We start from the raw sequence: 14,591 nt of genomic DNA, 5'->3' as shown, positions 1-14,591 counted from the left end.
GTTCAAGAGCGCAAAAACCTCGCCCCCCCTTTGTCCGCTGGATGGACAATAATGGACATATTGTCCTGGATAGATTTCATCACAGCCATTCCGGACAATGTTAAATTATCAACTCTATTTATTTACTGACCTGTCACAGTAATCATTAAATTATTCCATCACCATTGTATGGAAAGTTTCTACATGTCCCCCTCATTGGTGCAGAGGATAGAATGAAGTGTTCTAACATAAACATGTCTAGCGGAAATTTCCTTGGTACTCAAATCTGTTGTGGCATTACTATCACTGTCACCATTAGTACAAATAGCAGAGTGGGAATGTGTAGTACTATTTTCTTCATTTACAAACTGGTTAGATTTCAATTTATCTACAATGGAGAAGTTTTCTTACAAACTGGTTTAAATCTAGAAATTATTGGAAATCACTGGGGTGAGCTGCTGGACTTGGGTTCACAATTTACTATGTATTATTGTAATGTCTCTATCCAATTTTTGGATTTAGAGATTTATATAACAGAAAAAGGATCTTTAGTAACTAGAACTTTCTTTAAAACAGTAGATGTTAACAGTAGTTGTTTTCTACAGTTTGACAGTGCTCATTACCCCAGCTGGCTTAGAGGCGTGCCCTACGGGCAGTACCTGTCCTTAGGACACGCTTCCAGGAAAAGGGATACCCTAGATCCCTCTTAACAGAAGCTTACAAAAGGGTTCGCTATAAGAAACAATCAGATTTGGTTACTACATCTAAAGTGAAATTTTCACTGAACACGGATTAAAATTTTAATTTTATAACTAATTATAGTTATAATTATAACTCAGAAGCGTCTAACATAAAATTCTGCCAAAAAATGGTCCCATCATACAAAGTGATCCCATACTAAAGGAATTAATTCCAAAAAAACACCTAATATTACATATAGATGTCCAAAGAATCTCCGCAATTTAATTGCCCCAAGTAGATTTTAAAATGATGGGGTAATTAATCCAAATTGTACATGCAAGAATGAATAAACATAGGTGGAACATTATGCATATTTACATGCTTCACAGTTTGTCAAGGCATTTTAACATCATTCCTCATAGAAATATGGAAACAATAAGTCTAGTCATACTTGAACCTATTCCTTCAGAAATTCCAAACTATTATCATAGACTAATAAATTGCGAGTCTATTTGGATACCCCTCAGGGCTTTTCTGAATCCATAGAGAATGCTCGTAAGCTGATAGTTATGATTTTTATCTTTTCCTTACCTTCGATATTATCCATGTCTATGATTCCATATATTTCTCTTCTTGTCAAGCGCAGTGTTATTGGACTACCCGACCCACTTATGCTGTGATTAGCTTAATGTTCCTGTTAGTTTTGTTTAGTGCTAGGATAGTAAAATATCCTTTGGAGGAACGTTGTTCTATATCAGCTGCTTTTCAGGTATTTGGGACACCTAGCTGAAGCCACGTGTTATATGATATGGCTCTTGTTTGTTACGTCTCGTGCAGGAGATATGTTTTTTATGTCTATTTATTGATATACTGTTGGATGTATTTTTTATTACATATTTTGTTATTATTGTTGTGTGGACACTGTGAAATGGAAAATTTGATATGTTGACACTGCTATGTTAAACCGAGAATTGGTAATGTGAAGGGTTAATCCTTGCGGGTATATAACCCATGTGATTGCTCTAGCTGACATGCCTGATGAAACTGTGCATTGCATCTCTGCTGAATAAACAGACCATATTTTTTACGCTTGCTGTCCCGATACCTCCATTCATCCAGCGTCGACATCATTCCTGCACTCCCAGTCACCCTCTTGATCAGATTTCTCCAGGAAGGCTGCAGACGATACATTGATAACTTCCACGTGCTCTTCATTGATGTATGTGAGTTCACACAACCTACTCTGGTAAGCAGCTGTTGGTTTCCCCCAAACAATTGTGAAACAATTAGTGTCTCCTTGTGGATATAGTATTTGTAAGATAAAGCTGCTTGATATCTTTTTTTTCCCATCATAACTATCCTACCCTTGTTTGGTTGTATGTAGTACATAGGGCGTGTTCATTGCAATGATTAAATACACAGTCAACAATGGATTTGTTAAAATTCCCCACCAATGAATCACCAATTGCAATATATTTGTGCCACAGGCTATGTTCAGATGACTGAATTCTGTTGTAAATTCCTCTGAAATTTTTAGACATGCTTTAAATAGTAAAATTAAACATGTCAATAAAAAGGGCAACTTGTTCTTCAAAACTATAACTAACTATTACATAAGGCTATTAATCACTGTACAAACAAACGCTTGTTAGCTAGCTGACTGCATGATTTTAACCTGCAAAAAAATTCTTCATTTGTTGGCTCACATTGCCCTGTGTAAGAGATGATACCAGCCTGCGAATGATAGAAGTACAAACTATCATTTGTATGGCCCTGCTGGACTAATAACCAAGCTGTCTTAAGTCTCAATAAATGAGCACTGATCTAAGAGATAAGCACTTATATCGTGCAGAGGTTGGGCTATGTAGCCTTCGGGACTTAACGCATCAGGGCGTAAATATATGCCCTGGAGTTTGAAGTTACTTTGAAGGAAGTGCAGGCGCTGCGCTCACTTCATAGCTGTAGGTGTCAGTATTAAATCATATATACCGGATAACTCAGTCAGCCCATCGGATAATGTCGCATTTCGCAGGAGTTCAAATAGCTAAAATGGTGGAGGAGGGACATATTTCTTGGGGTAAAGGGCTTGGGGGCTGGGAGGGGAAAACATGCACAGACACATTAATTCAAAAGGTGGTGCATATATAAACTGTGCATATATACTTAACATATAATTAAAATACTGTACAGTACATGTATAGAAAGTATTGAGCGTATTGCCATGATTAATAAGCACTTACCAGTAAATTTTCAGGCTTTAGGTCTCTATGAACGATATTTTTACCGTGGATATAACCAAGAGCCTCGCACAAGTCATTCAACATAAGTGCAGCATTGTGTTCAGTAAATTTAATACTTTCAGTTATTGCGTCAAACAAGTCCCCTCCTTTTATGTACTCCATTATCAAGTAAATCTCATTTTCAGTCTCAAAATTGTCCAGCAGTTTTACAATATTAGGGTGGGAGAGCAATTTTATTATCCTAACTTCGTTCTCAATAATATCTTCCTTTCCTACAAGCTTGGCTTTATCAATAATCTTCATGGCAAATTCTTGATTTGTATTTCGGATTCTACACTCCTTCACAACAGCAAAGTTGCCATCTCCAATACTCTTGCCAATCTCATAATATTTATCAATATCCATCTTGTCCCTGATAGAACGTTGGCTGAGAGGTAAAATTCCCTTTTCCTCACATGTACTTGACTTCCCACCAGAAACCTTCTGTGTTGTGTGGGCAATGTTTGCCATTTCCTTTTTACTATTGGATTCATTGTCAGTGATTGTTTTGTCTGTGTTTATTAGAACATTCTCTTTTGTATCTTCCAGGAAATCTTCTATTCTCCGTCTACTGGGTTTTATTGGAGAGCAGTCAGGATGCTCACCATTGCATTTCTTTATCTCTTTGTGACATTTGCTCTTTGTTTCTATGTCATTTGTCTGCCTTTGAATTCTATGAGGGGGCCAGTTTGAATTCTGGTTTAGATCCATGTCACTGTCCACTCTTTCCCCTACCTCACCATAGTCCATACCCAATACCCTAGTTCTGCTGTGGCAAACTATACATGTGGGTTTTGGCTTCTCTGGTCTTTGTTTCCTACATATTTCAGTCAATGACAAATCTTCTAGCGTATCATTACCAAAGTCACTGTTTAATTTTTTTTTTATTTTGTAAGTTGTGCAGTGCTCACAGTGGGTGGTATAATCTAAGCTTGTAGCCAAGAGGGTAAGTGGTTTACTATGGCATATTTCAAGTTTTTTCATCACTCTAGGTAAGTGTTCCTGGTCACTCTTAAATTTATCATGTTTTTTTTGCCTCCTCGATTCTTCAGTCCTACTCTTTCCATGAGTTTTGCTATTAGTTTTGTTAACTACCGTTGAAGACATAATATTCTCCAATTTGTGGGTTGTGTCTGTGTCTTCATATCCACTATCAATATTTAACCCATTATCACTGAATTTGCACCTCAGTTTTTCATAATAATCCTTGTTTTGTTTAAAAGACCTATCAGGATAAAGTTCATTTAAAACAATTTCAATGCTCTTCAGGGTGAGCTGCTCCCTACCCAGTGCAATAAAAACATCATCTCCGCGGAAGAAGTCAGACACACTGTGAATTTCCTTGCCTTTGAGGTTATAAAGTTTTCTCACACGGTCATTTTTCCATCTTGGGAGCCCAAGTCCTTCTGATATATCAGCAATAAGTTGTTCAAAGGTCTGGACAGACCTCCGATTAAGTAGTAATGTAATTTTTTTCAGAGGATGACTTCCTGGTTTAACCACTGTCACAATTTTTGGTTTCACTGGGCTGTTCTCGGAATGTATTGTATGAAAACCATTCTGGGAATGAAAATAGGGTGAGGAATAGGTGTTCATGCCTTGGAATGGTTTTCCAAAAGCTCTAGGGCCTATGGGTGGACAAGTCACCTGGTGTCTCCTGTCTGTGGATCTTACATGTAAGTTGTTGTATAGATGACCATAAAGTCTTTGTTGCCCTAAAAAATAAAAAAAGATCATCAACAACAGAACAAATATATTTTGTTGTATATTTATATAATATTTTAATAAATCGTTATTTGGTATCCCCCAATATCCAACTAAAAGGAATATTTATAATTTATTAGGGAAATCAAGATCCACTTGTTCCCCACGTAATTCAATAAATAGTCAAATAATGTTTTATTGAGCTAATTTTATAGGATACACACACCTTTTTTTGTTGTTCTTTGCTTCTTTTAACCCCTTAAGGACTCAGGGTTTTTCCACTTTCATTTTTTCCTCCTTACCTTTTAAAAATCATAACCCTTTCCATTTTGCACCTAAAATTCCATATTATGGCATATATTTTGTGCCACTAATTCTACTTTGCAGTGACATAAGTCATTTTACCGAAAAATCCACGGCAAAACGGAAAAAAATAATTAATTGACTGACAAAATTGAAGAAAAAATGTCATTTTGTAAGTTTTGGAGGGTTCTGTTTCTATGCAGCCAATTTTTTGGTAAAAATTACACCTTTTCTTTATTCTGTAGGTCCATACCTATATAGGTAGGATTTTGTCTTACTTCTGGAAAAAAAATCATAACTACGTGCACCAAAATGAATACCTTTAAAATTGTCATGTTTTGACCCCTATAACTTTTTTTATTTTCTGCATACGGGGTGGTATGAGGGCTCATTCTTTGCACCGTGATCTGAAGTTTTTAGCGGTACCATTTTTGTATTGCACTGACTTTTTAATCACTTTTTATTCATTTTTTCATGATATAAAAAGTGACCAAAAATACACTACTTTGGACATTTTTTTTGCGCATACGTCATTGATCGTGCGCTTTTATTAACAATATTTTTTTATAGTTTGTATGCACGCGGCGATACTACATATGTTTATATTTATTTACATAGTTTTTTAATGAGAAAATGGGGGTGATTCTTACTTTTATTAGGGAAGGGGTTAAATGATCTTAACCTGATAATGACCATGGACGTCTACGCTCGTCCAATGGCCGTTACCGGGGTATGACGCGGGCTCCCAACTCGAGCCCGCATCATAACGGCCGGCCCCCAGCTGATTCTTGTAGCTGGGGGCCGGCGTTAATAGCCGACATGCGGCGATCGCCGCGGCCGGCTATTAACCCTTTAGATCGCCGCTGTCAAAGTTGACAGCGGCGTCTAAAGGTGCCTGTATCCCATCCCTGGTGGTCCAGTGGGGTGTATCGACCCCTCCCCTCCCGCAGCGCGATTGCGGGGGAGCGATCCACTACTGAGGTAGCCTGAGGGCTTACCTCTCCTGCTGCGGGGGCTCCGGGGCTCTGAATGATACAGCCTGGCAGGGCCAGGCTTTATCAATCGAGCGCAGAGCACACAGATCATTGTAGTTTTATGAAACCACAATGATCTGTATGAGGAATCTAATGATTCCTCTTAAAAGTCCCCTAAGGGAACTAAAAGTGTAAAAAAAAAAAAAAAAGTTTAAAAAAAAGTTTAAAAACACACACATTAACCCCTTTCTTATTGAAAGTTTAAATCACCCCCCTTTTCCCAAATTCCATATAAAAAATATGTAACCATAATAAAAATACCCATATGTGGTATCGCCACGTGCATAAATGTCCGAACTATAAAAATATATCATTAATTAAACCGCACGGTCAATAGCGTACACGCAAAAAAATTCCAAAAAAGCATATTTTTGGTCACTTTTTATACCATGAAAAAAGGAATAAAAAGTGATCAAGAAGTCCGATCAAAATAAAAATGGTACCGATTAAAACTTCAGATCACGGTGCAAAAATTAGCCCTCAAACCACCCTGTACGAGGAAAAATAAAAAAGTTATAGGGGTCAGAAGAGGACAATTTTAAATGTATAAATTTTTGTGCATGTAGTTATGATTTTTTCCAGAAGTACGACGAAATCAAACCTATATAAGTAGTAGTATGGACCTACAGAATAAAGATAAAGTGTCATTTTTACCGAAAAATGTACAGCGTAGAAACAGAAGCCACCAAAATTTACAAAATGGTGTTATTTCTTCAATTTTGTCGCACAATGATTTTTTTTCCATTTCGCCGTAAATGTTTGTGTAAAATGACTGATGTCATTACAAAATAGAATTAGTGGCGCAAAAAATAATATGGATTTTTAGGTGCAAAATTGAAAGGGTTATGATTTTTAAAAGGTAAGGAGGAAAAAACGAAAGTGTAAAAACTGAAAAATGCTTGGTCCTAAGGGGTTAACTTTTTTCACACTTTCTTTTTGCAATGTTATAGCCCCCTCTAGGGGCCATAACACTGCACAAAGTGATCTTATACACAGATCACTGCCATGGATTTAAGGCTCGGAGCAATCAATCGCCGATCGGAAGCGCTGGAGGCAGGTAATGGACCCTCCGCTTGCGTTCTAGCTAATCGGGACATTGCGATTTCACTGCGGTGGTCCCGATCAGCCCGACTGAGCTGCCAGGAGTGTATTTTTGTTACTTTAGATGCGGCGATCAACATTGAACGCCACATCTAAAGGGTTAATAGAGTGCGGCCCAATGATCGGTGCCGCACGCTATTAGCCCAGGATCCCAGCTTTCATAAGCATGACCCCGCATTATAGACCGGGCGCAGGTCATACAGGTATGCCCTGCGTCCTTAAGAGGCTAACAGGAGAATCACTAATTCACAATAAGTCGATCTCTTAAAAGAAAAATAACTCTGTTTAAAGCATTAAAGGGGTACTCCGGTGGAAAACATTTTTTTTTAAATCAACTGGTGGCAGAAAGTTAAACAGATTTGTGAATTACTTCTATTAAAAAATCATTACCCTTCCAGTGCCAGAAAGTTAAACAGATTTGTAAATTACTTCTATTTAAAAATCTTATTCCTTTCAGTACTTATTAGCAGCTGTATGCTACAGAGGAAATTCTTTTTTTTTCTTTTCTTTTTTGTCCTGTCCCCAGTGCTCTCTGCTGACACCTGATGCCCGTATCAGGAACTGTCCAGAGCAGGAGAAAATCCCCATAGCAATCCTATGCTGCTCTGGACAGTTCCTGACACAGATAGAGGTGTCAGCAGAGAGCACTGTGGACAAGACAAAAAGAAAATGATTTCCTCTGTAGCATACGGCTGCTAATAAGTAATGAAAGGATTAAGATTTTTTAATAAAAGTAATTTACAAATCTGTATAACTTTCTGGCACAAGTTCATTAACAAAAAAAAAAAAGTTTTCCACCAGAATACCCCTTTGAATAATACAAAACTGAAATTGAAGGGGGTCTTATGCTTTTGAAAAATGTACTATCCAATGCCCTTAAAGGGAAAATGACAGGAGGGTCCCTTGCATTAACCTGAGTATACATGTAGACAGTGTAGGTGAACTTGTTTCTAACACTTCTTACTGGGTGAAAATCGGTGCAATTGGTCCAATGAAATTCATCTTGTTGCTATTATGGCAATTTCTCCTTACGTGCAATGCTTCTTTATGTGCAAAGCTTTCTCCCACCCATTCTGTTGATAATCCCAACCCTTCTACCGATAACCCTTCTTTTACTAACTCATAGAAATGCCAAGGAAGAGGGATGAATATTTATGAAGGGGGGGAATTATCGGCCAATGGGTGGCAGGGTTATCGCCCAAAGCAGGCAGGAGAAAGCATTGCACATAAAACTGCTCATTCTATAAATTAGTTTTAAGGGGTACTCCAGTGGGAAACATTTTTTTCAATCAATTGGTGCCAGAAAGTAAAAAATATTTGTAAATTACTTCTATTTAAGTACTTATCAGCTGCTGTATGCTCCACGGGAAGTTCTTTTCTTTTTTAATTTCTTTTCTGTCTGACCACAGTGCTCTCTGCTGACACATCTGTGTCAGCAACTGTCCAGTGCAGTATTGTTTTGCTATGGGGATTTTCTCCTGCTCTGGACAGTTCCTGACACAGAAGGAGGTGTCAGCAGAGAGCACTGTGGTCAGACAGAAAATAAATTCAAGAAGAAAAGAACTTCCTGTGGAGCATACAATAGCTGGAAGTACTGGAAGTATTAAGATTGTTAAATAGAAGTAATTTAGAAATCTTTTTAACTTTCTGGCCCCAGTTGATTTAAAAAGAAAATTCCACTGGAGTACCTATTTAATATAGACGAATGTGAAGATAAGAAAGTGTAATGTGCATTATCTATCACTTCTTAGTTGGTGTCCAAAGTGAAGCCCAACAATGTCTAGAATGTGCAGAGCACAAAGCCCCCTTATACTTATTACTTAAAACTTATTTTGTAAATTTTAAAGATGGCCTTTGATGTCTGCAGTGTAGTTTCCCCCTTTTAACAGTGTTTTTTTTATTTCACTCAATAGGACTAATCCACATTGGACCAAAACATGCACAGAAAAAGCCTTGTGTGATCATATCATAGGCAATAAATGCAAGAGAAGCTGAGAAAGTCGATGCACGTCAGACATCCATGGTCTAGCTTTAGTATGGGGCTCAGTGCCCAAAACTCCACTGACACTATGACAAAAGCAGCAGACAACAGATTGACACTTCTGTATTGTAAACATTGTCATTAACCCCTTAAGTACCCAGCCAATTTTCACTGTAGGACCCAGCCCTTTTTTGCACATCTGACCACTGTAACTTTAAACATTAATAACTCTGGGATTCTTTCACCTTTCATTCTGATTCCGAGACTATTTTTTCATGACATATTCTACTTTATGTTATTGGTAAAATTTTGTCGATACTTGCATCATTTCTTGGTGAAAAAATTCAAAATTTGTTGATAAAATTGAAAATTTTGCATTTTTTTTTACTTTGAAGCTCTCTGCTTATAAGGAAAATGAATATTCCAAATAAATTATATATTGATTCACATATACAATATGTCTACTTTATGTATCCATCATAAAGTTGACATGTTTTTACTTTTGGAAGACATCAGAGGGCTTCAAAGTTCAGCAGCAATTTTCCAATTTTTCACAAAATTTTAAAAATTTAAATGGCATGTTCTTGTAGACCCAGTTATGGAATTTTTACAAGGGGTAAAAGGAGAGAAATCTTCCTAAAATGTGTAACCCAATTTCTCTCCAGTAAGAAAATACCTCATATGTGTATGTTAAGTGTTCGGCGGGCGCAGTAGAGGGCTCAGAAGGGAAGGAGCGACAGTGGGATTTTGGAGAGTGAGTTTTTCTGAAATGGTTTTTGGGGGGCATATCACATTTAGGAAGACCCTATGGTGCCAGAACAGCAAAAAAAAAACACATGGCATACTATTTTGGAAACTACACCCCTCAAGGCACGTAACAAGGGATCCAGTGAGCCTTAACACCCCACAGGTGTTTGACGACTTTTCATTAAAGTTGGATGTGTAAATGATTTTTATTTATTTTTCACTAAATTGCTAGTTTTCCCTCAAATGAATTTTTTTTTTACAAGGGATAATAGGACAAAATGCCCCCCAAAATTTGTAACCCCATCTCTTCTGTGTATGGAAATACCCCAGGTTAGGACTTAAAATGCTTTGCGGGCAAACTACAATGCTCAGAAGAGAAGGTGTCACATTTGGCTTTGGAAAAGCAAATTTTGCTGAAATGGTTTTTGGGGGGCATGTCCCATTTAGGAAGCCACTATGGTGCCAGGACAGCAAAAAAAAGAAACACATGGCTTACTATTTTGGAAACTACACCCCTCAAGGCATGTAACAAGGGGTCCAGTGAGCCTTAACACCCCACAGGTGTTTGATGACTTTTCGTTAAAGTTGGATGTGTAAATGATTCTTTTTTTCCCTAAAATGCAAGTTTTCCCTCAAATTTAAAATTTTTACAAGGGATAATAGGACAAAATGCCCCCCAAAATTTGTAACCCCATCTCTTCTGAGTATGGAAATACTCCATGTGTGGACGTCAAGTGCTCTGCTGGTGCACTACAATGCTCAGAAGAGAAGGAGCGCCATTGAGCTTTTGGGGAAAAAAATGGTTTGGAATGGAAGTCAAGAGCCATGTGCGTTTACAAAGCCCCCCGTGGTGCCAAAACAGTGGACCCCCGCACATGTGACTCTATTTTGGAAACTACACCCCTAACAGTATTTACACCCCACTGGCGTTTGACAAATCTTTGGAACAGTGAGCTGTGCAAATGAAAAATTAAATTTTTCAGTTTCGCGGACCACTGTTCCAAAAATCTGTCAGACACCTGTAGGGTGTAAATGCTCATTGTACCCCTTATTACATTACGTGAGGGTGCAGTTTCCAAAATGGGGTCACATGTGGGGGGGTCCATTGTTCTGGCACTATGGGGGCTTTGTAAACACAAATTCCGGACAAATTTTCTCTTCAAAAGCCCAATGGCGCTCCTTCTCTTCTGAGCATTGTAGTTCGCCCACATAGCACTTTACATCCACAAATGGGGTATGTTCTTATTCAGAAGAAATGGGGTTACACATTTTGCGGGGCTTTTTTTCCTATTTTCCCTTGTAAAAATGAAAACTTTAGGGTAACACCAGCATTTTGGGGAAAAATGTTTTTTTTTTTTTTTTTTCATTTTTCCATCCAAATTTGAAGAATTTTCATTAAACACCTGTGGGGTGTTAAGGCTCACTATACCCCTTGTTACGTTCCGTGAGGGGTGTCGTTTCCAAAATGGGGTCACATGTGGGTATTTCTTTTTTTGTGTTTATGTCAGAACCGCTGTAAAATCAGCCACCCCTGTGCAAATCACCAATTTAGGCCTCAAATGTACATAGTGCACTCTCACTCCTGAGCCTTGTTATGCGTCCGCAGAGCATTTTACGCCCACATATGGGGTATTTCCGTACTCAGGAGAAATTGCGTTACAAATTTTGGGGGTCTTTTTTTCCTTTTAACGCTTGTGAAAATAAAAAGTATGGGGCAACACCAGCATGTTAGTGTAAACATTTATTTTTTTTTACACTAACAAGCTGGTGTGGCCCCCAACTTTTCCTTTTCATAAGGGGTAAAAGGAGAAAAAGCCCCCCAAAATTTGTAGTGCAAATTCTCCCGAGTAAGGAAATACCCCATATGTGGCCCTAAACTGTTTCCTTGAAATACGACAGGGCTCTGAAGTGAGGGAGCACCATGCTCATTTGAGGACTAAATTAGGGATTTGCATAGGGGTGGACATAGGGGTAATCTACACCAGTGATTCCCAAACAGGGTGCCTCCAGCTGTTGCTAAATTCCCAGCATACCTGGACAGTCAGTGGCGGTCCGGAAATGCTGGGAGTTGCTGTTTTGCAACAGCTGGAGGCTCTGTTTTGGAAAAACACATTTTTATTGGGGGGGGGGGACAGTGTAAGGGGGTGTTTATATAGTGTTTTACCCTTTATTATGTGTTAGTGTAGTGTTTTTAGGGTACATTCGCACTGGCGTTTACGGTGAGTTTCCCGCTAGGAGTTTGCGCTGTCCATGTGAATGTACCCTGTATGTTCACATGGGGGGGGGGGGGGGGGGGGGCAAACCTCCAGCTGTTTCAAAACTACAATTTCCAGCATGTACTGACAGACCGTGCATGCTGGGAGTTGTACTTTTGCAACAGCTGGAGGCACACTTGTTGGAAAACCTTCAGTTAGGTTCTATTACCTAACTCAGTATTTTCCAACCAATGTGCCTCCAGCTGTTGCAAAACTACAACTCCCAGTATGTACTGATCACCGAAGGGCATGCTGGGAGATGTAGTTATGCAACAGCTGGAGGTACGCAACTACAACTCCCAGCATGCCGAGACAGCCGTTTGGGCATTCTGGGATTTGCAGTTTTGCAACATCTGGAGGGCTACAGTTTTAGAGAACACTGCAAAGTGATCTCTAAACTGTGGCCCTCCAGATGTTGCAAAACTACAAATCCCAGCATGCACAGACAGCAAACAGCTGTTTGGGCATGCTAGGAGTTGTAGATTTGCAAGATCTGGAGTGATACAGTTTAGAGACCACTGTATAGTGGTCTCAAACTGTAGCCCTCCAGCTGTTGCTAAACTACATATTCCAGCATGCCCAAACAGCTGTCTGGGCATGCTGGGAGTTGTAGTTTTACAACATCTGGAGGTCTACAGTTAGAGACCACTGTATAGTGGTCTCAAACTGTACCCTCCAGATGTTGCTAGGCAACTCACCGGCTTCCGTAGGATCCAGCCGCACGACATCGCCGCCCACCGATCTCTGTCGCCCGCTGCCTCTGGATCGGTAAGTGGACTTTGGCGCCCGTTCCTCTGTCATTTCCCTGTTCTGCTCCACCTATTGTGGGTGGACAGGACGGGGAAAACAAAAGTTAACCCCCCCGCCCCCGATCTGCTATTGGTCGTCGCTTCTGGCAACCAATAGCAGGGATAGGAGGGGTGGCATCCCTGCCACCTCGCTCCTATCCCTTCAGGGGGATCTGGGTGTCTTAGACAACCATGATCCCCCTTATATTCCGGGTCACCGGGTCACCATAGACCCGTAGAATCGCCGACATGGGGGGGGGGGGTCTGATGACCCCCCCCCCCTGGGCGTTTGCACGGGATGCCTGCTGAATGATTTCAGCAGGCATCCCGGTCCGATCCCCGCCCGGGGTATTCCAGGAAAAACTGGCTTCAGAAAGTTAAACAGATTTGTAAATTACTTATATTAAAAAAACTTACTCCTTCCAATAATTATCAGCTGCTAAAGTTGAGCTGTTATTTTCTGTCTGGCAACAGTGCTCTCTGCTGACATCTCTGCTTGTCTTGGGAACTACACAGAGTAGAAGAGGTTTGCTATGGGGATTTGCTTCTACTCTGGACAGTTCCTGAGACAAGTGTCATCAGAGAGCAGTTAGACAGAAAAGAACAGCTCAACTTCAACAGCTCATAAGTACTGAAAGGATTAAGATTTTTTAATAGAAGCAATTTACAAATCTGTTTAACTTTCTGGAGCCAGATGATATATAAAATAAAGTTTTTCCCTGGTTAACTACTTTAAATTAAATTACCAGGTTAGATTTGGCTTCTACAAAACTTTTGACATGCAATTGAATGGAATGTTCTGCCTTACACTATAATATGGATTATCACATCCTAACATAACTGATTGAAATTAGTAAATGACCTTGGAATTTTGAGAACATTTAGTTAAATATGTGGACATTAGGGGAAATTTATCAAAGATGGTGTAGGTGAAGGTTTTTTTACACCTTTATTTTTTGGTGTTAGAAATATGTTCATGCACCAAATGTATTAAAGGGGTATTCCAGGAAAAAAAAACGTTTTTATATATATATATCAACTGGCTCCAGAAAGTTAAATAGATTTGTAAATTACTTCTATTAAAAAATCTTAATCCTTTCAGTACTTATGAGCTTCTGAAGTTAAGGTTGTTCTTTTCTGTCTAAGTCCTCTCTGATGACACCTGTCTCGGGAAACACCCAGTTTAGAAGAGGTTTGCTATGGGGATTTGCTTCTAAACTGGGTGTTTCCCGAGACAGGTGACATCAGAGAGGACTTAGACAGAAAAGAACAACCTTAACTTCAGAAGCTCATAAGTTCTGAAAGGATTAAGATTTTTTAATAGAAGTAATTTACAAATCTGTTTAACTTTCTGGAGCCAGTTGATATATATATATTTATATATATATATATATATATATATATATATAAATATATATATATATATATATATATATATATATAAATATATATATATATATATATATATATATATATATATATATATATATATATATATATATATATATATAAATAAGGTTTTGCCTGGAATACCCCTTTAAATGGTGCAGGGCATGTGATAAATATAATGCTGGTACACATTTTTTATTTCAGTACATCCTTTTGTAAAATTTGTTCTGTGCAACTTTTTGCACAACTTTTTAACCTGTTAAGCCAGGTCTGGGCTGGTTAGATTTGCTGTGTTTTGGGGGGGGGGGGGTTTGTGACTTTTTGTGCAACATTCACACTTAATAAATCCG

General features: G+C 38.8%; 1 protein-coding gene across 1 annotated transcript in view; it reads right to left on the bottom strand.

Annotated features, from left to right (window-relative positions):
* The window catches only part of DCLK3 (doublecortin like kinase 3), a 57,929-nt gene that overhangs the window by 25,136 nt on the left and 18,202 nt on the right, over positions 1-14,591 (bottom strand). Inside the window, exon 2 of the mRNA XM_056520382.1 lies at positions 2,901-4,654. Coding sequence (XP_056376357.1) covers positions 2,901-4,654 — 1,754 coding nt within the window. The remainder of the gene's footprint in view (positions 1-2,900; positions 4,655-14,591) is intronic.

This window comes from Hyla sarda, chromosome 5, assembly GCF_029499605.1.
Source record: "Hyla sarda isolate aHylSar1 chromosome 5, aHylSar1.hap1, whole genome shotgun sequence".
Lineage (NCBI taxonomy): Eukaryota > Metazoa > Chordata > Amphibia > Anura > Hylidae > Hyla > Hyla sarda.
Note: the sequence above shows the minus strand (reverse complement) of the source record. Positions and strands in the feature narration are given on the sequence as shown.